The sequence below is a fragment of the Stegodyphus dumicola genome, chromosome 3 (assembly GCF_044657685.1).
Source record: "Stegodyphus dumicola isolate Sdum_Otavi_A_Nest chromosome 3, ASM4465768v1".
Taxonomy (NCBI): Eukaryota; Metazoa; Arthropoda; class Arachnida; order Araneae; family Eresidae; genus Stegodyphus; species Stegodyphus dumicola.
In genome coordinates this window covers 264161121-264184471 of record NC_140770.1, presented here as the reverse complement: position 1 = coordinate 264184471, position 23351 = coordinate 264161121, and the positions used below count along the sequence as shown (strand labels likewise).

The window sequence follows — 23351 nt, the reverse complement described above, 5'->3', positions numbered from 1 at the left end:
GTAATTTAAATTTACCTCCATCAGCGTAATAAAATGTCGCCTCCATTAACAAAGGAACCAAATGATCGCCATTAAGGCTGTTTTCGTTTTTATCAAAAACGCTAACCTAAGATATTTGTAATAACATTTTTATAACATTTTAAACAAAGCAACCAATTTTTGGTGCACGCTCTGAGCGTTTCATTAAATGTTTCAGTTTTAACACGCAAAGCCAGGGCAGAAAGACTGGCTAATCTGTTTATATGAACACTGGTTGAGTCCAAGTGTGTTTTAATTTTGCTTGCGTGTTGTTTCATACGTTTTCAATTTTTCTAACATTAAAAGGATTACAGTTGAATTTAATGATAGTAAAATTCCTGTAAAATGGTTGTAAAATTGCTAATAAGCTGTTTATCCGAAACTAATCAAAAACTGACAAGTTGCATTACTTCTTTTTAAAAATTCTTAAACCTGGAAATATAATCTCTCATACTTTAATATTCGGTAAGCAAATAAATAAAGAACCATTTTAAGTTTTATATGATTTGTGATTTGTATTGTAGTTTTATTTATTTAATTGTGTTCCTGTGCGATATTTTTGGTAATTTATAATATGTTTGTAACTTGATTTAACACAGTTTCAATAAATTAATATTATTCTTTGGTATTTGTGATTCTTATGCTTGACAGTTGGATTGATTTCTAGAGATGTATAAGAGGATACCTTTAGAAATTGTTTTGATAACCCCCCTCCCACAAAAAAAAAGCCACTGTGATGAAATATGATTGAGTTATAGAGTAAAAGCATTCGAGATACATAATTTGATTACCTGTACCATCACCAAATTGTTGCAAACTTATTGGCAACTCTGGAGGGCATTTGTGAACTCATTGTCAACTTTAGAGAGAAATGTTTGTGTAGGTATCTTTATGTCTATATCAACAATGCATCCACTTCCACTTATTTTTTTATATTGTTCACTTTCAATACAAAAACCATATATTTATGGGTTTTTTAAGTGCTGTTTTTCTTTTTCTTAAAAAAAAAAACATCAGAAAATTACACAAATTCAGTATCGCACACAACTCGGTGCCAAAATCCAAAAATTAGAAAGAAAAAAAGCCATATGATGACTTTAAGGGAGCTATATAATGCATTATGTATGCAGAAAACTAAGCCTAAGATTTTGCTGAAGATGATGAAAACTGCAGTATGCACTTCTGTGTCATGCTAAATCCCAATAGGAGGAATCATAATTCGCAATCACTGTAGCAAAAAAAAATCTGGAGAAATGGAAAGCCATTTGGGGAGGATGATCTATATATATATATATATACCATGATTGGCACATAAACCCTTTTTGGTAATATTGTGAGTTGCCATATAAATACTTTTTGGTGGAGCGGTGCACTGCATGATCGATATTTTTCCTTGGCTTTTTGATTGGGGTACAGATAATTAGAAAGTACTAAATTTGATTGTGACTTGCAGATGGTTGATGCCCACAATTGTGATGATCTCGATTTAAATTTTCATCAAGATAACGCTGAGTATGAATGCAGTGATCTTGATTTATATTTTGATATATCAGTGACAAAAATATTGTTGATAACAATTACCTTTATTTATACATTGATGAATCTTTTGTTCATGATAGAGACTTCAAGTGGTATTTCATTATGTTGATATTAAAGACTACGATCTTTAATTAGCTTTTAAAGATGACCATAATAAGAATGAAAGAACTAACACTAGTGAAATGTATGCATTGCAGAAGAAATACCGGTGAATCTTTGGATTATGGTAACTTGGATTTTTTGGCAACCAACCCTGCTACAGCAACCTGCTAGTTTTTTTGGCTAATCTTTGGAATATGGTAACAGGTACTTTGGCGACATTTTAGTAAGACGATAAAGGTTACTAGCTAGGACTTTAGCAGTGTACATGAATAAAGTCAAGAGTGTGAGAATGCCATTTTTGTGCAATTCTAGGATGTTTTTTTAAGTGAAAATAGGTCGACGTGTACGTGGATGATACCATGTATGTGCAATTCTTAAAAACGCGGCAAGCAGTGGGTGATTCTGCACTTTCTCCCAATTTTGCACCTAATCTTAGTCATGAATAAGCACTTTTGTTCCATAAAAGTTCTAGCATGCGTAATTCGGCTAGCAGATTGTTGGAAAAAAGTGTTGGGGGGAGAAATGCCTTTACTTCGTGAAAACAAAATGGCATCCAAAAAAGAACTAACAGGTTGCTGTAGCAGGGTTGGTCGCCAGAAAATCGCCAAGTTACCATGATTCGAAGATTAACCGCTTTTTTTTTTGGACGCCATTTTGTTTTCATGAAGTAAAGGCCTTTTTTTTTACTCAACATTTTTTCCAACAATCTGCTAGCCGAATTACACTTATGCTAGAACTTTTGTGGAACAAAAGTGCTTAATCATGACGAAGATCAGGTGCGAAATTGGGAGAAAGTGTAGAATCGCCCACTGCTTGCCGCTTTTTTAAGAATTGCATATACATGGTATCCATGTACACGTCGACCTATTTTCACTTAAAAAAAACATCTCAGAATTGCACAAAAATGGCATTGCACACACTCTTGACTTTATCCATGTGCACATCGACCTATTTTCACTTAAAAAGTCAAAGAAAATTGACAAAAATTCAATTCTTCTTACTCTTGTAAAAAGCGGCAAACAAATAAGTGGGTGATTCTGCACTTTAGCAGCGAAATGTTTTCTAAGTGCTTATTAGCTAAAATCCCGAATGGAATTTTCCGGAAAATGTCGCATTACATGTCTCATGATCTCTCATTTTTCTGAGACAAAATAATCTGATTCGAACTGTGTACTTCTCAGATTATTGCTAAAGTCCTAGTTAGTAACCTTTATCACCTTACCAAAATGTCGCCAAACTACCTGTTACCATATTCCAAAGATTAGCCGAAATACCCTCATCTTAACATATTACGTTTCATCTAACTTTTATTGGAGGATGATCTGCTCAAATTTACCTCAGCATTTTAACTATAGGTATGGACATATCTATAAATAAAGGCATTAATTATCAAAATGTTCAAATGCAAAATAGTTAAATTTACCAAATTGAATGCTAAAGTCATGTGTTTAACCATTGTGCAAGTAACTGCATTCATGGGTAAAAACGGTTAGTTTCAAGTTTGATTCAGTTTGTGATTTGTATTATAGTTCTGTGTAATTAAACCATTATTATGTGATATTTTTGGTATTATATGGTACTTCATTCAGTGTAGTTTCAATAAGCTCTTTATTATTCATTACTGTTTGTAATTCCTATGATTTAAAATTGGATTGATTCTACTTTTATAAGATTATTTTTAAAAAAATTCTTTTTCTTGATTTTATACAAATCAAATCATGAAATTCTTTGGATTCCTAGTGCAGTATTGTTAAAGAATTGCTAAATGTAAATACAATCAAAAATCTTTAATCTGGACGTCCATAATCTAAAATGATCTATAAGCCAGACCTCAAAGCTACAAACTTTCTGCGCGTGCGTAAACGCATAATACCTTTATGCATGCACATATGCGTTTACGCATACGCGATTAATGTATAACGGTATGAGCTAAGCTAAAATTATCTAATTAGTTAATGTTGCAGATTGCGTTGTTCCTTAATCTTCTAATTGGATCCGGCTTATTATTTTTTGCAGACTGTTAGAGCAGTTTGTTTATAAAAGTTGTTTGTTTATAAAAGTATGCTTGAACTTTCGATTATGTCAAAAAGAATTTCCGATTCTGGAGCTGGCAAAGTATCTACAAAGTGAAAGCATGTTTCGATATCCATCAAAAAAAAAAAGTGGAATTGCTGCAAAAAATAGATAAAGGCATAGCTTTTGTTTCTCTAACCATTCCGAAATCTGTTTATCAATTTCATGCTGCTCTGGGGGGGGGACGTCGCGGCGCGCAATGAACTAGAAGTTGATCTGTCAGCACTATCCTTATCTTCAGGGCAGATGTTTTTATTTCATTCGGCTTATAATTCCTTAATAAATGTAGTATTTTATCTCAATGTACTCCATGTTTGATATGATTTAAATCAAATTCCTCGTCATTATAAATATCACGAATACACATCAAATAGTTTTCTGGTTGCAATTTTCTAATTTCGACTATGCGTAATGTATGCTTTACGCATACGCGCATTGAAAGAAATGTTTAATAAAGTAAACAAATGAATATTAAGCTTTTTTTTTTTGTAAATTTTGATATTCTTTAGATCATAATTGCTCTTTATTTCATAAATTACGGTTTCATATTTTTAATGTTATAATTTCTGCATGCCATCTTACCAGATTTAAACTGACGATCTCTAATCCGGAAAAACTGATAATCCAGAATCGCCAAAGTTTCGACGAGTCCGGATTAAAGACTTTTGACAGTATTATCATTAAATTAAGATAATATTAATTGACACCAGTGGTGAGATTAGCCAATTCTCTCAGAGAATCAATAGATAAAACATTTTGTTGTCTCCTTACATATTAACGCAACAACCTTAGTAGAAGTCACCAAATTTTCAGAATGTGCCAAAACTCTGGTAGCCATGTGCATAATCAATTTTCTGGTAAATATTCTCATAACAGCACTTCAGTCAAGCAATGGTGCCATTTTTATATGTGTTCTTTTTTGTTGTATTCAAAGCTCCAATAGTTTTTAGGCTATCCTTTAGTATAGCCCACCCAGATTTTTCACGAAAAAATATTGCCAAGCATAGTGATAAATGATAGGATGTGGTAACCCATACCATTCAGCAAACGCAATGTAAACAACTGTAAATTTCTGGAATTATGGTTACAGCTAATAGTGGTCAATTACATTTATTCAATTTCAATACAAATTACTGAGATATTCATTTACTCAAAGTTAAATGCACGCGTTCCTGTATTCTTACTTTTCCTGCATAGCTTTCTCTTAAAATTTGTTTCGCTCTGCATTGCATGAGGGCATACAGCAATTTTAATTATAATTGTACTGTTGTTGTTGTTGTTGTCTATGCTTGCTAGTCTGACATAGTCAGCCTAAGCCCATGAAATGCCTCGGGGCAATGAGTGTGAGATTACACCTGTTGTTGTCAACAGCCTTGAGCACATTACAGGTGACAGTGCAATTTAACTCAGTTTCCCTTTTAATTTTGATAAAGAGCATCCCGAGGGCACGGGTCCGAGGGTCTCCCACCCCTCTCGCCTTCCATCAAACCACGCAAGAGGACTAAATAATTCTACTAAAATTAACTATCTAAATACAAATTTCGTAACACTGTTATGAGCCGTTATTTAACCATCAGACATTATGGAGAATATTGTTTTGGAGATAAGATTTTTGGCTACTTTCGAGGTGAGATTTTTGCATTTAGTTACGACTTGCTGTAAACCTACTGTTAGTAATACTGTAATTAAGTATCAGGAGATCTTAAAGGAAAATTTAAGGTGGGAACTTTCAAACAAGCGTAAAAGTTTGGAAAAGCCGGGTATTCTAAACAGATATATGGATTAACAAGAGAGTATGAACTTTTTAGAGGATTTTTGATGGGTTGTGGATTATTGAAGGATAGAGTTTGTTGTGCAAGTTGTAAGATACCATGTGAGTTAGTTAGTCAGAAGATGTCATCCAATCGTAGTATTTGGAAATGCAAAAAGTGTGGAGCTGAAAAATCAATTAGACTAAAATCTTGGTTCACCTCTACTAAGCTTAATTTATAGTTAATTCTTAATCACATAATTATTTGTTAAGGGCGAAATATGTAAAAGTTTCGGCATTGTTTTTAACAATTACATCCTTTTAATCTTGATCATTTTCATTAATCATTACTTAACATTTTTTTCCTTTTAAAATCATGTATAATAGTTGTAAATTTATTTCTATTATCGATGATTTCTGGTGAAAACAAGATGGTCACCATTTTTGAAACACGCAATTTCGTCAGAAATCTTGATGGTAACCATTTTTCAAAACAGGATATTTGGTGAAGAAAAAAAAAAAAAAAATTGCCAGATTTTGGAGGTGAGCTATACTAAAGCTGTTCTGGTTTTTATAAACAAATCATGATACAGTTCAAAATATGAGCTTGTGGAATTTCCCAGCAATGGGAGAAACCATCATAAGTTTTCTGCAGGTGTACAGAATTTTGCTGACAATTTGCTAAAAGGGAACGATGAGGAACTGTGTTTCCTTGATAGCCGTTGTTGCCAAGGTTTGCAAGAAGCTGAGTCTCCGCAATTCTCTGAATATTTTAAAATGAAAACGGATTGCTGTGTACTTCAAGAGAAGAATAGGTAAAAATATTGTAGAAAAATTTTAAGAAGAATGTAAATGTTTTATTTTTAAATGTGTTATATAATCCTTATTTAATAATTCAAATTTGTATTTTAAATTGCTAAAGTATGCATTCTTTTCATATGTTGTTAGTGTTTACTGACAATAAATATTGACAGTTTGGGAATATTTCTAGTAAAAATTCACAAAAAAACACCAACTTGCAAGTAACTTTTGCCTTTTCTGTGAAAAATTGCCAAATTGTTCCAAGGTGCTTGTGTTAAATACATACGTTCCAGCATTTGGGTAAAACAGTATTAAAGCTGAGTTTTTATATTTATTTAAACAATTTATATTATGTTAGAGATAATTTTATCACTTACTTCAGTAATGAATTGCCTTATTGGAGAAGTGAAGCAACAAGAATTTGTGTAATGTGTGTAAATTTTGACTAGTTCCAATGATTCTGTATTTAAACCATCGAAACTAGTGCTGTACAATTTACAAATATTACGGTGATTCTTGTTGTTTAACTTCTCCAATAATCGGTATTCGGCATGTTATTTTAACCTAGATGAATCAACTCTTAATGTTCTTTAATTTCATCAGTAATCAGCTGCATGGATTATGGAAAACTGTTGTTATAAAATTAATAAAGTATTAGTAGTAATACCTCCCGATAAAGAGGAGGAGCAAACCTTAGCAGTTATTGCCAAAGTCTTTCATTTGTTTTGTAAAGACTTTTTCAATGGAATCAAAAATGCTTCAGGGAAAGTTTTCCCCCCTTTCATTCTTTCACTTCAGATTTTCTTCTTGATAAGACTGGAAAATATAAAATTTTGTGCATGTTGCATATTTTATGCTAAAATTAATATAACGCTACTAATAGTTTGATGAAAATTGTGCTTCCCAAGCACTATAGTGGTTACTGCAGCCGACTGCAATACGAAAGGGCCCGGGTTCAAAGCCTGAAGTCATGGTTGTAACCATCTGTCCCTTCATAGGAGACAAAGCTGGCCCACCTATTAGGTTCTTCCATAATAAAGTGACCACTTCTGACTTTAGTAGTGGCCAAGCCGAAGTTGACTGAGGGCCCGCCATTGGAGGAAAAAAATCTTTGACATTAAATGATCCTTTCAGGTATTTTTAACAGTGGTAATTTTGTTCCAACCTCCAATGGACCGTAAAAAAGATGAGGAAAGAACAAAATGAATTTATGATCAAAATTTATGAACAAACATAGATACTTTTCAATAAAAGTCCAAGCATTTCTCATCTCTTCAAAGAATGTTGCTGCCCCCAATATGAGATAGTCCTGAATATTATTTTGGAGTTCCTCATTGGTTTAGAATCTTTGGCATCCTGGGCAGTACTTCAATTCAGGGAAGAGATGAAAATCACTTGGGGCTGTATGTCAGATAATTTCTTGTTTTGTATAAAATGCTTCCTTTTATTATCACTTATGCATGGAACTGTGCGTATGCAGTGTAAAGATAGTTGAATAAATGTTCTCCTTCTTTTCTCAAATTCACCAATACTCACTAACATCATTTGTCAGGGGTGCTGATAAAATAGTACTAAGACACTTATTAATCAGATAAAGACAGTCAGACAATCAGATAGTACTAAGACAACAGTCTAGAACATTCTAATCAGAATAATAGATATTTCGTAAAGAAAAAGTATTGTACTGTATCAATTTATTTTTATTTTCTTTTTTAGTTGAGAAGTGGAAAGGAAGAAAAATCATGGAAAAAGAATCTTCGGGATTTTCTCTGTCTGAAAATAATCAGGTAATATTCTTGTATTTATAAACAATGCTTAATAAATGGCCAAGGTGTATACTTTATATATATGCATATACAAATCTTAAAATATTATGTGTGATATAAAATCGATAATTGTTTTCACTGATTAAAATGGTCCTTATCTGCAATGGTTTGCAGACCACTTTATTCAAGCACATTTTTGAAAACATTAATGCAGCATTTGCTATTTGATGTTGTTGAAACGCAAAAGAATAATGAGATAATTTTAAAGTAAGTTTAATTTGGTTGCATCACAAATTTATTCCATTTTGTATACAGTTGACTTATATTAGTTAATTTAATAATAATATTGAATCAATGTTTTAAAGAAAGTTTATTATTTAACTCATGGTATATTTTCAGATTTAGAATTTGCAGGAAATTAAGTAGATAAAGTTCATACAGATAAAGGTTTTAAAATTGTTTGGTTTATTACAATCTGTGTAATTGATTTATGTTGTTGTTGTTGCCTATGCTCACTTGTCTGGCATAGTCAGCTCAAGCCCATGAAATTCCCTGTAGCAAGGAGTGCTAGATTACACCTGCCTAGTGGCGGCTCGTAATAAGCACTGTGGAACTGCAGCACCCCCTATTTCCACTTATTATTATTTTTAATATTTAATATAGTGTGCCTTTTAGTCTTTAATTCTTTCTTTATACTTTTACAATACATAATCCTTAAGCTTAATGTCAGTAGCCATCCCTTACTTTGTGAAAAAGGTACGAAATTCTTTGTTTGGAGCTGCGCGCTTCACAGTTCCAGCGACATGGTGTTTGGCTGTTCTGCACATGCGCACACAGAAATGCAGCACGCGAGCAGAGTAGAGAGAAGAGCACTGTTGCTCTTGCAGTGCCGAAATTCTGGCATGTTGTTGGAAACGTGATTTCTTTTTATTCCGCGCGCGTGTGGTATTCCTCCACAGGGTGAAACTTCACCATACGAACCATAAACAGAGTTGATGAAAATTTTCAACCTTTAAAAAATTGCCTTACTGAAATACAATCAACATCAAATGCAGATCAAGCTATTGCAAAAGCAACAGGAATTTTAAAATATCTTAAATAATGATAATTTCAAGTTTTGCTTAGAGCTTTTTTATCAGATGCCTCATGTTGAAATAATATACAACTAAATGCAATCCAGAGAAATTAGTCTGTTTAAAGTTGATGACTATGTAACATATTTCAAAACTGCTATTTTAGAATTAAGAAATTTAAAATACTGTTAGAATTTTTCGAAGACACTGATGGCAGAAGCTAAGGAAATACGTGACTTTATAACTATGTATTGATATAATGCACAAATATTTTTCCACTAAACACATAGCAGCTGCTAAATTGTTAAACAAGAAATGCTTTGCTAGTTTTAGGAATGAACATTCTACAGAAGAAATAGTACTCACCACTGAAGCATATCCAATGAATGACAAAGAAAAGCTTGAAACCGAACTAAAAGTATTCTATTGTGGGTCTGATATCCATGAATACTGCAAATTAATTGAGCTACTGAAATTTATCTTCGAAAATAATCTAGATATGTTCTTAGTGAAATTATGAAATGGATAAAAATTCTCTTGAGGGTTCCCATGACTACATCAGAGGCAGAACGCTGCTTTTCAACACTGAAAAGAATGAAAAATTTTCTAAGAAGCTCTAGGAATTCAAAAAAAACTAAATGCGCTTGCATTGCTTTCAATAAAGAAAAATTTCCTCAGTTGTCATCCAGAGATCAAGGAGAAAATTATTGATCTTTTCGCGCAAATTAAAACAAGAAGAATGGATTTCATTTTTTAATGAATAGACAAAGATTGAACTGTAAGAGTTTTAGTTAAAGTAATTAAGAAATGTTTAATTTTTTTCTTGTAAGATTTCATGAAGTATCAAAATAAATTTTCTTTTTATACATGTTTGTTTCCTTTTAGACAATTGTGCCCACCAGCGGCCGAGCAGTAAAGACGCTGAACACTGGTAGTTCGGTCCGAGGTTCGAATCCCGCGAAAGGGTTGGCTGCATGGGCGTTTTCGTGGTTTTCCCCATGTGTAACGTGTATACGAGCCAGTTTCCCTTAGAAAGTCATGCACGAAGGCATCCCTCCCTTTAGGCAGATAGCCCTCGTGTGCTTTGTCATTAATTAAATAATCCAATCCTTTTAGACAAGTTTTAAAGGTTAAATTTTTTTGGAACAGCACCCCCACTAATTTTAGCCACGAGCCGCCACTGCACCTGCCGTTGGCAATAGCCCTGAGCAACCGTTCAGGTGACAGTGCAATTTTGCTCAGTTCTACCCCTGATTTTGATGGAGAGACGGGTCCGAGGGTCTCCAACACCTCTTCCCTTCCACCAAACCTCCCGAGAGGACTTTCAGCTCACCGCATAGTTAGGGTGTTGCCATGCCACACGGACACTATACATTTACAAACATCGATGCCTTTTCCAGGATTCGAACCTGGGCCATTCGACACAGCAGTCAGCGACGCTAACCACTATACGCGCCTGGGGTAGCAATTTGATTTATGAAATATTTAATGTGTGTAATGTTTCATTGCTTCATATATGCTATATTTTTAGATACTGATAAAAGTATGCTGTAGTAGCATTAAATTTCATAGTTACACTACCCAGATGGGAAAGTGGTTAGTCGCCCTGATTGCTGTACCAAAGGGCCTGGGTTTGAATGTTGGAGAAGGCATGGATGTAATTTGTCGGTCCCTTCATAAGAGGCAATGGTGGCCTACTTGTTAGTCTCCATAATAACAGTGTTTCCATAATAAAGAGACCACTGCTTCTGGCATTAGTGATAACCAATGCATATAAATGGCTGGAGGCCATCATTGGAAGCAAAATAATTTTTGTGGCAGTTATATTGTTAGGAATCTTTTAGAAACTTGGCTGCCTTTTTTTTTTTTTTTTTTTTTTTTTTTACACTTGCATGTTTTTCAGTGTTTAATAATGTTATTAATGAGTTTATTTCATTAAAGAAAATTAGTTCATGCAAAAAGGAACAGTAAAATTTTATATTATTCTTTTTGTAATGTATGTGTAAAGGAGTGTTGGCAGGTAGCCCTAGTGCACAATCAGATAAGCCAAGATTACATGTGAGAGGAACACAATTATTATTAATGGACATGCAAAAAAATGACGGACGTATCTACAATGTGCATTTCTGAAAATTATAGAAGATCAAACTTTTTTCCAAGTTGGGACTGGTGGTAAAACATATACTACTTATATCTGCTAAGGCCATTTTCTGGAAGGTAAAATATGCTTTTAGGGGGGAGGAGAGATTTTATTGAACCATTAACAACAATCTTAGTGAAATTATGCTATAAACTCCATCAAAACTAAGCATACAATTTAGAAGTGACAGCATAGAATGCTGATATAAGACATTAATTCTCATGACATAGCAGATGGGAATTTATCATCCCATAATAGCCATAACTTGCTGTTACTCTTTTTTCACCTGAAGAATTCCTTGATGTTGATTCTCCATATGTCTTGAAAAGTGATAAGTTGAGATCTATAGTGTTGAACGACTGAACTCGCAGTCAGTTGGGCTGCATCTATAACTGAATTCTCAATCAATAAGATTGTGGGTATAAGGTGCATAAAAGCCTTCTCCGTACTTTAGAATAGTGACTGCAAGAAAAATTAAAAGGACACAACAAAGTTATGAATGAATTATTGAAATATTTTCTGCTTGTTAATTTTCTTATTTTTTTTTTTTTTAATGACCAAACAATCCTAAATTTTAAAAACATGTCATGAATACAAAGACTGTTTAGTGAGACAATGGAAAAATCATCTCAAAAGTTGTGTGTATGATTGCTGTTATTGTGTGCAAGGCAATGAATTTGAGCTACCAGTAGACGATGTTGGCACATCTTGGATGCACGATGTAATCTCGGAAACAGTTCAGCAAGACAGTGATATCTTTTAAAAAATGCTTCAGACAAAAGCAAGAAAGATATATATTTCCTGAACAAATGAAATTTGTTTAGATTTATTATTGGTTAAGAATTTAATATGATGACTTCAGGCTTTTATAGTTGCATCCAAGTGTATAAATGGACTGATAAGTGCAGAAACTATGTCATTAGTGTGGAAGATTCTTCTTGTTTAAATCTGCACTGAGTGAATGCTTGCATCTGGGGCAAAGGATGCACTGAGTGGAATAAAATATAAAGGTGATGTTGTAATGCAGGAGTGGCTGAACCCGTGTCCAAAATATAATTTTCATGTTGTATTTACACCGAAGGGCCATTACATTATGACCACTCAGTTCATAAAATGCAGGACCACCTTTAGCCTTCAAAACTGCCAGCACCCAACATGGCATTGGCTCCACAAGGTGCTGATAGGTAGTCTGACCCATCTGGTACCAAGTGCTCACCAACTGGTCTTGCACATTGTTCCCGCACATTGTAAGGGGATAGTGTGGTTGCACGGATTTGGTTTTCCAATTGGACCACAAATGCTCTATTGGATTTATGCCAGGTGAATTTTGAGACCAAGACATGACTTAAAAGTTGCTGGAATGTTCCTCGAACCACTTCCTGACGATTAGACTCCTATGACATGGTGCATTATCTGTTAGTAAATACCAACTCCTCGGCAGAAATACTGTTGTCATGAATGGGTGAACCTGTTCTGCGATGATGTTCATGTAGTGCACAGACGTCGGGGATTGTTCTATGGGGATTATGGGTCCTAATGTGCTCCATGAAAACACTGCCCATAGTATAATACCCCTGTCAATGGCTTGTCTCTGTCTATCTGTGAATCCAGGAGACAGAGTTTCATTTGGAAATGGTGTATTAATACACGTTCATAGATGTGATGGACCAGAAAAGATGATTCGTCAAACCATGCAACTTTCCTTCATTCCTCGAATGTTCAATTCCAGTGTTTCTTGCCCCACTGCAGATACAGGTGGCGATGATGTGCCATCAATGCATGGACAAGCTTCGGCCTCCGACTGCATAGGTTGTCTGTTGTGTGCTGAGAAACAATGTCAGGGTCAACACTGTTGTAGCTAATGGTGATTTTTGGCTGTTGTAGTTCTTCGATTACGGTGAACAATGCATGGCAATCTTTGCTCTCCTCTGGAATCAGTGCTACTATTAGCATCATATCATAACGTGTGTTTAACACCTGAATCTTCAAGATGCCACTTTGCTTTCTCTCATGCACACTGTCACAATGGCTAATACCATGCTTCTTGCATACCTTTTTGTTGTATCCATAACCTAGGCTTCAGCTGAATATGCTGTACCAATCATCTTTTTGGAAATCTCTCTCTGACATTTCAACAGTTTTCAAAAAGTATGATTGCACAACAGCTACTGAGTATCTTCCCCCTTTCAGCCAGTAGTGGCAAACTTCTGTGACAGGTGACACAGCTGTATTGCAGATGCAGAGTTCAAGTACTTTTTCACAAGTGTTGATATTGTCTGTTTTGTGCTTTTTCTGTATTAGTAGACATTTTGTGTGCAAAGTTAACTATAGTTACATTAATTATTTCAGAATGTTTCCTCAGCACCTTTATATTCATTTTATTTGCAGAATACTATCATGGATAAGTATTATTGTTATAATTCTTTCTTTTCATTAAATTTTTGGTACAGGTAACAGAAGAAAAAACATTTGCAGAGTCTCTGTTATATGGCACTGATTCATATGAAAATGACGAAACTAGTTTTGAAGAGGTGGATGGTACAGTATAAAATCACAATATTTATTAATAAAAAAAGGATGTAATTCTTTTTATAATCATCATGTGTAAATTTTAACTTTATTCCTTCTCTATAGTTCATATACAAGAAAATTTAGAAGATGACTTTATAAAAGAAGCTCTCAAATCTGTATGTACAGTTTTTCTTACTTCATCTATTAAGTGATTATATGCATTATGAATACTTTCAGTTCCTTCAGCATTTTATTTACATTTTTCTCAAATTGTCATCAAACATGCTATGACACTATTGAAATTTTAAAAGTAAACTATTCCATACCACAAAATTTTAACTCTCTGACCAGCATGTAATTTCTCTTAGAAAGCCCAAATTTCAAAAACACTTTTAATGTATTGGTTTAATTCATTGGTCATATTTGAAGATTTGTATATATATATATTTAAAAGAAGAGGAATATTAAAAAGCTAATGCTAAAAAGTACATTTGACACTGTAGTTCCTGATTAAAAATGTTACATCTTGTAATAACAACAAACAATATTAAAGAAGCTATTGCGTAAATACTTAATGTAAAAATTACAAAATGAGATAACTTCAAAATCAAAAAGGTTGAGGGGGGAAGTCTCAAAAAGTATACTAGACTGTAATATATATACACACAGTGTCTGACACTTTGAAGAATTTGCAGAAAAAGCTCTGTAACCCAGAAATAAATTTGAATATAAAGTGCAGTAATTTTTCATATCATCACCATGTGACTTTGAATAAAACCAAACTTTTTAATTTTTAATACTGACTTATTTTCTTTTTCTAAAATTTAAAATGTAAGGTAGCATTGATGAAACATTCCGGAAACATTTTCATAAAATTTCATAAATAAATTATTGTGAACCACCCCCTTTTTTTTTTTTTTTTTTTTTTTCCCCATTTTGGTGACATTTAAAAAATTGTTTGGCTTTATTTTTTGCTTGCTTACTTTGTTATATTTTATTTAATCTCTAAAGATGGCTTGTAGTTGTACGAAAACAAAAAACAACATTAAAAAATTCATAATTTTTGATCATATGGATGGAAATTCAATTCGGGGTGTTGCTAAATTAGTAAATTTATCCTATTCTATGGTGCAGTATGTGATAAAATGCTTTAAAGAAGAAAATCAGATCCAAAGTAAAGTGAGAAGTGCTGCAAAAAGGACTTAACATGACCCAACGTGATCAGAGATTTATAGTTAAAAAAATCTGTGAAAAATCCATGTTTGAGTGTTTTAAAGACTTCTACAGAATTTACTGAAAAATTTTCTACTTTCACTTAAAGCTGTTCAACGAGTTCTAAGATCAGTTGGATTACATTGGCACTCTGCTCGTAGAAAATTTCTTGGAAGGGCAAAAAATAGAAAGCTTAGGCTTTTCTTCTCAAAATCAATGATAAATAAGGCTGAAGCATATTAGAATCATGTCTTATTTGCAGATGAAAGCAAATTTAACATTTTTGATTCTGTCAGGTGTATCATCTTATGGAGGAAAAAATGAGGAGCTTAATCCCAAGACCTTGGTTGGCATGGCAGTGGAGGTGTTCTTGTTTGAGGGTGCATGTCAGCATCAGGATTAAATAATTTAGTATTTATTGATAGCACAATGACCCATGCTCTTTATTTAAATATTTAAAAATGTAATTTAAAATTATCCACACAAAATTTGGATACTGGAAACAACTTTATTTTTTATCAGGATAACGATTCTTAAGAACACCGTCCTTAATGTTCCCCTTTCGGGTGTCTATAACTGTCCACAAGTTCTAAAAACACCACCTCAATCAACAGATTTAAACTCAACAGAACACATCTGGAGAGAATTAGAGTGTGAAGACACAACATTAAGACAAAAAACAAACCAAAAACAGTAATGAGGGAAGAATGGAGGAACATTGATGGAAAAAAAAATGGTGAACTGTATGCCCAGATGTTTATACATGGATGATGAAACACGAATTGAATGATTGAAGAGTTAGGTTTGGAGGCAACTTCTCCTTGATAAGCCTGTCTCCTGACTGCTCAAAAATCATTCACTTTTGCATTTTTATAAATAATTTTTTAGGATTAAATAATTTTTGGAATTTTATATTTATTAATGGATTTTGATACTTGCTCATGATTTACATATGCTCTCAAAATTTAAATGATATTGTAAATTAGTTTGCAACAATAATTAATCACGTATTTGTTTGAATTAAATTTCATTTAAATTTATTAACTTTAATTTGATTTTTATGAATAGAGAATGTTTCTTAAATTAAAAACATAAATACTGCAGTACATACTACAAAATACTAAGTGACAGCAATACTATTATAGTATTTACTATATGTGCAGATTTTTTTAAAGCATACGGAGATTTTTGTGAGGTAACTGTTCTGTTACTTTTTTATTATTGATTCCCCCCAAAAAGTTTTAATACATTCATAAATTAATTAATGTGGTTTTGCTAAGAGAAATTTATGAGTAATATTAAAAAAGTTTCATTATAAAATATTACTTTTTATTAATGAACTTTTAAATGTACAAACATTTTTTGAGCCATTGTATATATATGGCCTTGCTGGTCAGAGGGTTAATTTAATTTGTTACGCATTTTTGAAACCATATCTTAAGTTACTGTTGTATTGTCAATGTAATAAGCAAAAGTTACGTTTCAATAATTTTTTACAAAATTCATCCCTTCTGGAATTACGAACTCTAATAAATGTAGCTTAAAAATCCATATGACTCCTGTTTTGAATTCTATATTCATGAACTTAATACAGTGGCACCTGATATAACTGGACATATGTAACAGACATATGCAGAGATTGAAAATACTTCATATAATAAACTCAGTTTCACATTACAACTGCACAGAAATTTCATCATAACTAAATATGGATCTAAATTTATTCAGCTTTTTGTTTCAATGGCATATATACAAAAGAGAAAAAAAGAAATCTGTATGTAAACATAGACAATAGGAGGAGCAGGCAAATGAAACATTTTTTAATATTACTTTATTACTGATGAACTGCTAACCCTTTTTGAAATAAAACACAAGAAAGCTTTTGAGAAAGTTTCTTACAGTGAGAAGAATAACAGTGTAAAAACTTTATGAAGGAATGTTTCATTGTTCAAATTTATTTAATTATAAATAGGTCCGAATCACAGCCAAATAGCTGAGATAAACAGAGTGCTGTATTATTCAATGAGAGTGCTCCAGTAATTCTTCAACACTGTTGTGAAATGGGCAACCTATTTTAGAAAACTTCTGGACACTTGGGCATCTCGCAAAACCAAAGACAGATATGCAAGAAGTTACAGGACTGCTGAGTCTTCCAACGTTGATGGAACACCGAGGAGAATCAGAATAAATAAATAAATTTTAAAAACTCTGAGAAGATATATATATATATATATATATGTATAACAAGGAGAACGAAACACGTGTTTGGCACTCGTTAATCATCTGAGTTTAATGCTTTAAATACTAACCACTTGAAAAGTTATATATGAAGTATTAAGCAGAGGGTGATTAATAGTTTTTGTTTCTCCCATTAATGTTTTTTTTAATATTAATTGCCCTTTTAAAGGAAAAAAAATTCCAGCTTTAACATTTAACTAAAAATTAACATGAGGCAATATAATACTCTAAACAATTTTGCCTAGAATGGAATAATCGTTTTACAAAATTGTAAATTTTGTAATTTAATATTTATTTTAGATAATATTTCCATACTGAGAATAAACTTTATTGTGTACTTTTTATAAATGCATTCGTAAGTTCTTAATTTGAATTCCTAACTTTATATTATACTTTTTGTAAGTGATTTCTATAAATATTATAAGAATTTTGAAGCATGCTCTTGTTTTATGTGTAGTTTGTATTATTCTTTTAATTATATGCTTCATAAAAATTGGAAACATGATATATTTATTGCTTGGTTTTCCAGGGAATGGATTTACGGCAGTATTCAAGACAAATAGAAAAAGAATTAAAAGAAGTAGAAAATGCATCAATTCAGGATTGTATCCTTTTTCAGTAATTTGCATATTTTAGCTTGGAATATGTAGCTATTAAAATTAATGTTGTCATAATGCATCTTCTAGATTTTTTTACAACTAATAATGCATTATAATTTTTTTAATTTCTTTACTAGGGTTCTTTTAGTAAGTTTTATGTTAATACATTTGTAAAAGATTAAAATATCTAAAATTTCGTTATCGGTTTTTTACTTAGCTTTCCTTGAATTTAATGCATGTAGTAGTTTTAGTTCTGTTCAGCATGATTCCAGAAGAAGAAAAAATTTATTACGGCCTTCAAACCATTTCTAAGTGGCCATCCTCCAGATCATTATTCTTACTTTAGCATTAACCTTGCAAATATGGCTCATGTTATTGAAACAACAAAAAAGGTCATTTGGAGTCAGATCAGGTGAATATTACAGGTAGGGGAACAAATTGAAATCCACATTTTTCGTGAATAGGCTGCAAATTCTAGGCCTTGTGAGTTGGAGCCCTGCTTTGCAAAAAACAACACTTTTCATTGTCCAGATTGCTCTTTTGTTTACCATTATGAATTATTAACAGTTGAGTCAACAGGTTATCATAATAAACCTCTGTTGTTGTGATGTTATGTGACGTATAATCAATAAGCAGTAGCCCCTCATCATCTGCAGAAAATGGTGCCCAAATCTACCTGGCATATTTCTGGTTTCAGAATTTGTGAGATCAGGGATATTCTTTGTGTTTCTAAATCATTTTTAGTGTGGTTCAAAGTGGTATTTCATCTCCTGTCATTAGCTGTGATTATCAGTGTTTGTCATGGAGGGCAGTTTTTGAGAATGTTTGACCCAGTGGTTTTTTTTTATTTTTTTATTATTTTTTTTAAATTATTATTATTATTATTATTCCAGATATACCCATCCTGGATATTCATCTGGAGCAGGAATGGCATTCTCAATGTTTCATGATAAATATTTTCTACTAATCCAGCATGGATGCCCATTTCCATAGTAATCTAAGAAACTGCCACTTCTCTTGCACATTTTTATTTCAGTACTGTCATCTGAAGTGGGATCATATCTAAGTGATGCTTTCCTGCAACTAAATATTGCTAGTCTTTTATGCCTTTTTTTTCCCTTTTCCACCACCTTTTTTTTAATTTGTTTTCTCAAGAACTCAGTCATCAAACAATGCTTGGTGTTTTCAATTTTAACAAGCACCACTGGTTGTCAGCATTTAACAACCACCAAAAAATCAAAAGATAGCATGTATTTTATGTGCTTTCCTATTTATACTTTTGAAGAATGTTGAAGAACATTTTATCACTTTTTCATCATCATTCAAGTTATACTTTGTAATTAAGTTTAGAACTTATTGAATCTCCTCAGATTTAAATCATCATAAGTGTAGTGATTGATGTCTCACAGTCTTATGTGTGGGTGAGAAGTTAAAAGCAAAATGTCATATACTACAAAAATAATTTTTGTCAGTAAATTTACATCTTTTGCTGTAGAAATAAGTTGTCATCTATTTTTCATAAGAGAAGCTTGATGAAATGCATTCAGATTTGTCATATTGGCACTCTTAATGACGAATGGGCAATATATGTTTTTATGACTTTTGCTTTAAGTGAAATATTCTTGATGACATCTGTTTTTTGGAATCAAATAAGCAAAGCAACTTCATTTGTTTCAATTCCCTATTTAGTGGATTTTTAATGTTTGTGATTATTTCATAATTTAGATTTTCTTGCTTATAATTTAATAATAACTAAAGGTTTCAGCGTTAAACATGTAAGGAACTACTCTGAAAGTAAAACTGTTGATTTAAAAATTATAAACAAATTTGCTTTTGAATAGCACTCTGAATAACAAGCCCAAAATTCAAAATTGCACTCATTAAAGGAGAAAAAGAGTTAAGTTAGAATTGCTTGCATCCCATTTTCAGTTTAATTTCAAGTATTATATAAAATCTTAGTAAAATATTTGTATAAGAGCCAAGTTCATGCTCTTAAAATAACTAATCTAGTGTATATGTAGTATATAGGCATTTATAAAGGATGATAATTAAAATATATATATAAATACATTTGGTTGTGTGTGGTAAGTTTTAAGATTCTAGATTATTGTATTATTTATTGTTATTATTAGATTTTATTATATTATTTATTACAGCAAAGATCTCAAAGGCTACTTGGCCATAAGAAGTATCACTTACTGAAGACTTTTTAAGGAATAGTGGCCTGTATTCAGTCACTGGTTGCAAAAATCAGAATGCACTACCAGCATTTACTAGTCTTATATGTTCAGCCAATTGTTAACTAAGAATTAAATTAGATACAATGTCTCATAAATCATTTAAATACCTGTTACAAGATGTTATATCTTCTGAAACTGAATGACCAATGCTAGTTTAAATAGCTAGTTCATTCTTTGCTGTTTTAGAAATATATCCTGTTCTCTATAAGAATCACTTTTCCTGCACAATTTCTGTACTTCAATTTGCAGTAAGATCAAGGAGAAGAAGGATATAGTAACAACAGAAACAAAAGAGTCAAAATAAAATTATTAAGAAATATATGTAATGGGCCAGAGTTAATTAACTTATGGTAAATTCTGTTTTTCTTTCTCAAACATTCAATAAAAACACAGTAAAAATTTTGTTGTGACTCAACCTTATGTGAAATATACAGTTTCTGTTACTATAACAACCATCACCATCCAGACTTATCTCTTAGAAAATTTCTTGTGATGTGAATCAATATAAGCTGTTACATGTGTATATTTTAGAGCAGGGTTTCTTAAACATTTTCAGTCATGCCCCTTTTTTATAACTGAGATTTTTTTTTGCGATCCCCAGAACCCTATAATATTTACAAAAGTTTTGTGGGACCCCATAAGTATTGTGCAAATACGGCACGCACACGAGTTAAATTGGCAATTTTTTCACTTGTACTGTAATCAGTTTTAGGTCATTAAGTTTAATTTCTAATTTTAAGACATAGAATAATGTGAAAATTTTAAATAAGTAACAGATGAAATGACAATGTCATGTGCAAAGCAAGGTAAATGAACGTTTGTATTATAAAAAAGAATGCATCAAAAAGTTTTTGTTTTTTTTCTTTGTCTGTATTCTTTTATCTTTATCTATTTTCAGATACATTGTGTAAAAATATTTGGTAATTGTAAAATTATTACTATAAGTTAAAGAAATATCAAAACTGCTAAAATGTTTGGCGAGCCCTTCTGCAGGTCCTGCGACCCACCACTTTAAGAAACCCTGTTTTAGAGGAACCAATAGCCACAAATAATAAACATCAAAATTTGTAAATACAAACTTCTTTGGCAATATGCTAATTAGTCAGAGTATTTTCAAGGATGTGTGGATACTTTTTTTTTATCAAATCTGAGCATAATAAATGTTTTATAAAAACATTTTTATAAAATTAAATTTCTATGTTAATAAAGATTTTTGTAACAGTTTATAATAATTCCCTATTTGACAATGAGATATAGATATTTATTCAAATAATTTAGCATACTGTTATGAATATTTCATTTGTATGTTCTAATTACTTCCTTAACTATCTTATATATACAAGAAAGCCAGAATATTGCTAGTTTACATAATCAGATAACAGCATGTGATGAGATACTAGAGGTTATGTAAAATTTTTATTCATTTCTATCAAAATAATATTTAAAGTAAGAGAAGTTTATTAATCAATTTCTTAACTTCTATTGTTGGTAAGCAATGTAGTATTTTTATTATTACTTGTGAATTATTTTAAGTGGGATATGGACTATTTTTTGGTTTTTCAGCAGTTTTCTTGAAATATTTTCTAAATAGTCCAAGTAAATTTTATACCAAAATAAATGAAATCAGTAAAAATTTTATTTATTTTTGTTTTTCTTATGGCTTATTTTACTAGCCTGTCTCAATCAGAAAAAAATGCACAAATTTTATCATGGCAATGAGTGCGAGATTATGTCTGTCATTGGCATGGCCCTTGAACAGCATACAGATGGCAGTATGAGCTAAGCTTCATCCCAGTTTTGACAGAGAGCACCCAGAGGTGTGGGTCTGAGGGTCTTTCCCTCTTCCCCTATCACCAAACCACTTAAGATGACTTTTAGCATGACATGTATTTTGAGTCTCCCATCCTACACAGACACTATACATTTGCAAACACACATGCCTTCCTGCAGTGCCATGTTGAACCCAAACTTAGTGAACAATATTCTTGTGCCAAAAAAAAATATATATATATATATATATATATATATTAAATAAAATATCAGCTAAACTTACTTTCTCTACCACCAGTTCCAGACAAAAATAAAAAGAATAAAATAAAATATTCTTAAAGTGTTTGAAACTGGGAGGATTGATCTTAAAACAATTTAATTAATACCTATCTTCAAAAGTATAAAAAAAGTAACTGAATACGCAATGATAACCTCATACGAGCAGCAGGGATGAAATACCCATACATACCAATAGATCAGTTCACCTTAATAAATCAGTGATTCAGTTATTTTAATTCCTCAGCACCCTCAAATTTCCAAGTATCGCAATTAATCATCTAAATAATTGTCCTTATTACCTGCATTGTGTTTTTTTATAAACAAGCCCAAATGATAATAATACGTGCAAGGTTAATTAATTCAACTTATTTATTAATTTCTAGATTTGATAAACATTATGGCTAGGATAACTGGTCAGGACAGTGCATGAACATTCTCTTAAAAGTACTCACAATTTAAGTTGTTAAAGATATTCATCTGGACACTGAACATTCTTATACTTTTAAATACTGCAAAATATTGATTTATTAATAATGACAACAGAACAGAAATGCTGATTGAGCCATGCCGATTGTTTTTTTCTACACACTTACCCTTGAAAAAACAGGAGTCATAGAGCAACTGCCCAGGTGGCATGTCCTGGGAGGCCCCCGTTCAGCCTCTTTTACTTAAGGAGTTTCAGGCAAATCTCCGCACTAGCCATCACCTCACCAGGGAAATGTGGCCACCTGTACAGGCAAACATTTCTACATGTTTGCCTACTGTACAGGTGGCCTGTACAGGCAAAAATTTCTATAATTATATATTTCTATAATTCCATTAGCCACATCAAGTCAAGATGGCACCAGTTCCTTACTGTTTTTTATTCCTTGAAATATCAGACAAATCTGATTTCTGCCTTTGCACAAGCTTCGAGGAAATCTTGGATTCACACCCATTAAAATATTATAGACTAGAAGATAAAAATTAAATTTATGCCTGGCCAACCCATTGAATTTCCTCCTTTTCTTTTTTATTTTCATTCTGCTAAAAAACTTGAACTGCTGTTAGCAAAGCTTGTCATCTTGACTGCATCAGTGAGTCTCCAAACACCTGTGTGAACAATTTGAAACACCTGTTCTTCCAAAAAACAAGGAGGTCTTAACACAAAGAAGGAAAGCTAATCCTGTGTTTTTAATTGCAGCTGAAAGGAACTCCTGGCATCTTCACATTCTAAAAACCCATTAATTTGTGACGTTTC

The 23351-nt window shown here is 32.2% G+C and overlaps 1 protein-coding gene across 3 annotated transcripts in view; it reads left to right on the top strand.

The window, feature by feature from the left end:
• The first annotated feature begins 238 nt into the window (after nt 1-238).
• Vps52 (vacuolar protein sorting 52) overlaps nt 239-23351 on the top strand; it is a 76572-nt gene continuing 53459 nt past the window's right edge. For 2 of the 3 annotated variants that reach the window (XM_035354830.2, XM_035354823.2), the window contains exons 1-6: nt 239-483; nt 8000-8070; nt 13713-13800; nt 13897-13949; nt 17753-17828; nt 21397-21464. In XM_035354830.2, coding sequence (XP_035210721.1) covers nt 8026-8070; nt 13713-13800; nt 13897-13949; nt 17753-17828; nt 21397-21464 — 330 coding nt within the window. In that variant the 5' untranslated portion in view covers nt 239-483; nt 8000-8025. Of the gene's footprint in view, nt 484-7999; nt 8071-13712; nt 13801-13896; nt 13950-17752; nt 17829-21396; nt 21465-23351 lie in introns of those variants that run through there. The other variant, XM_035354837.1, reaches the window with a different exon arrangement.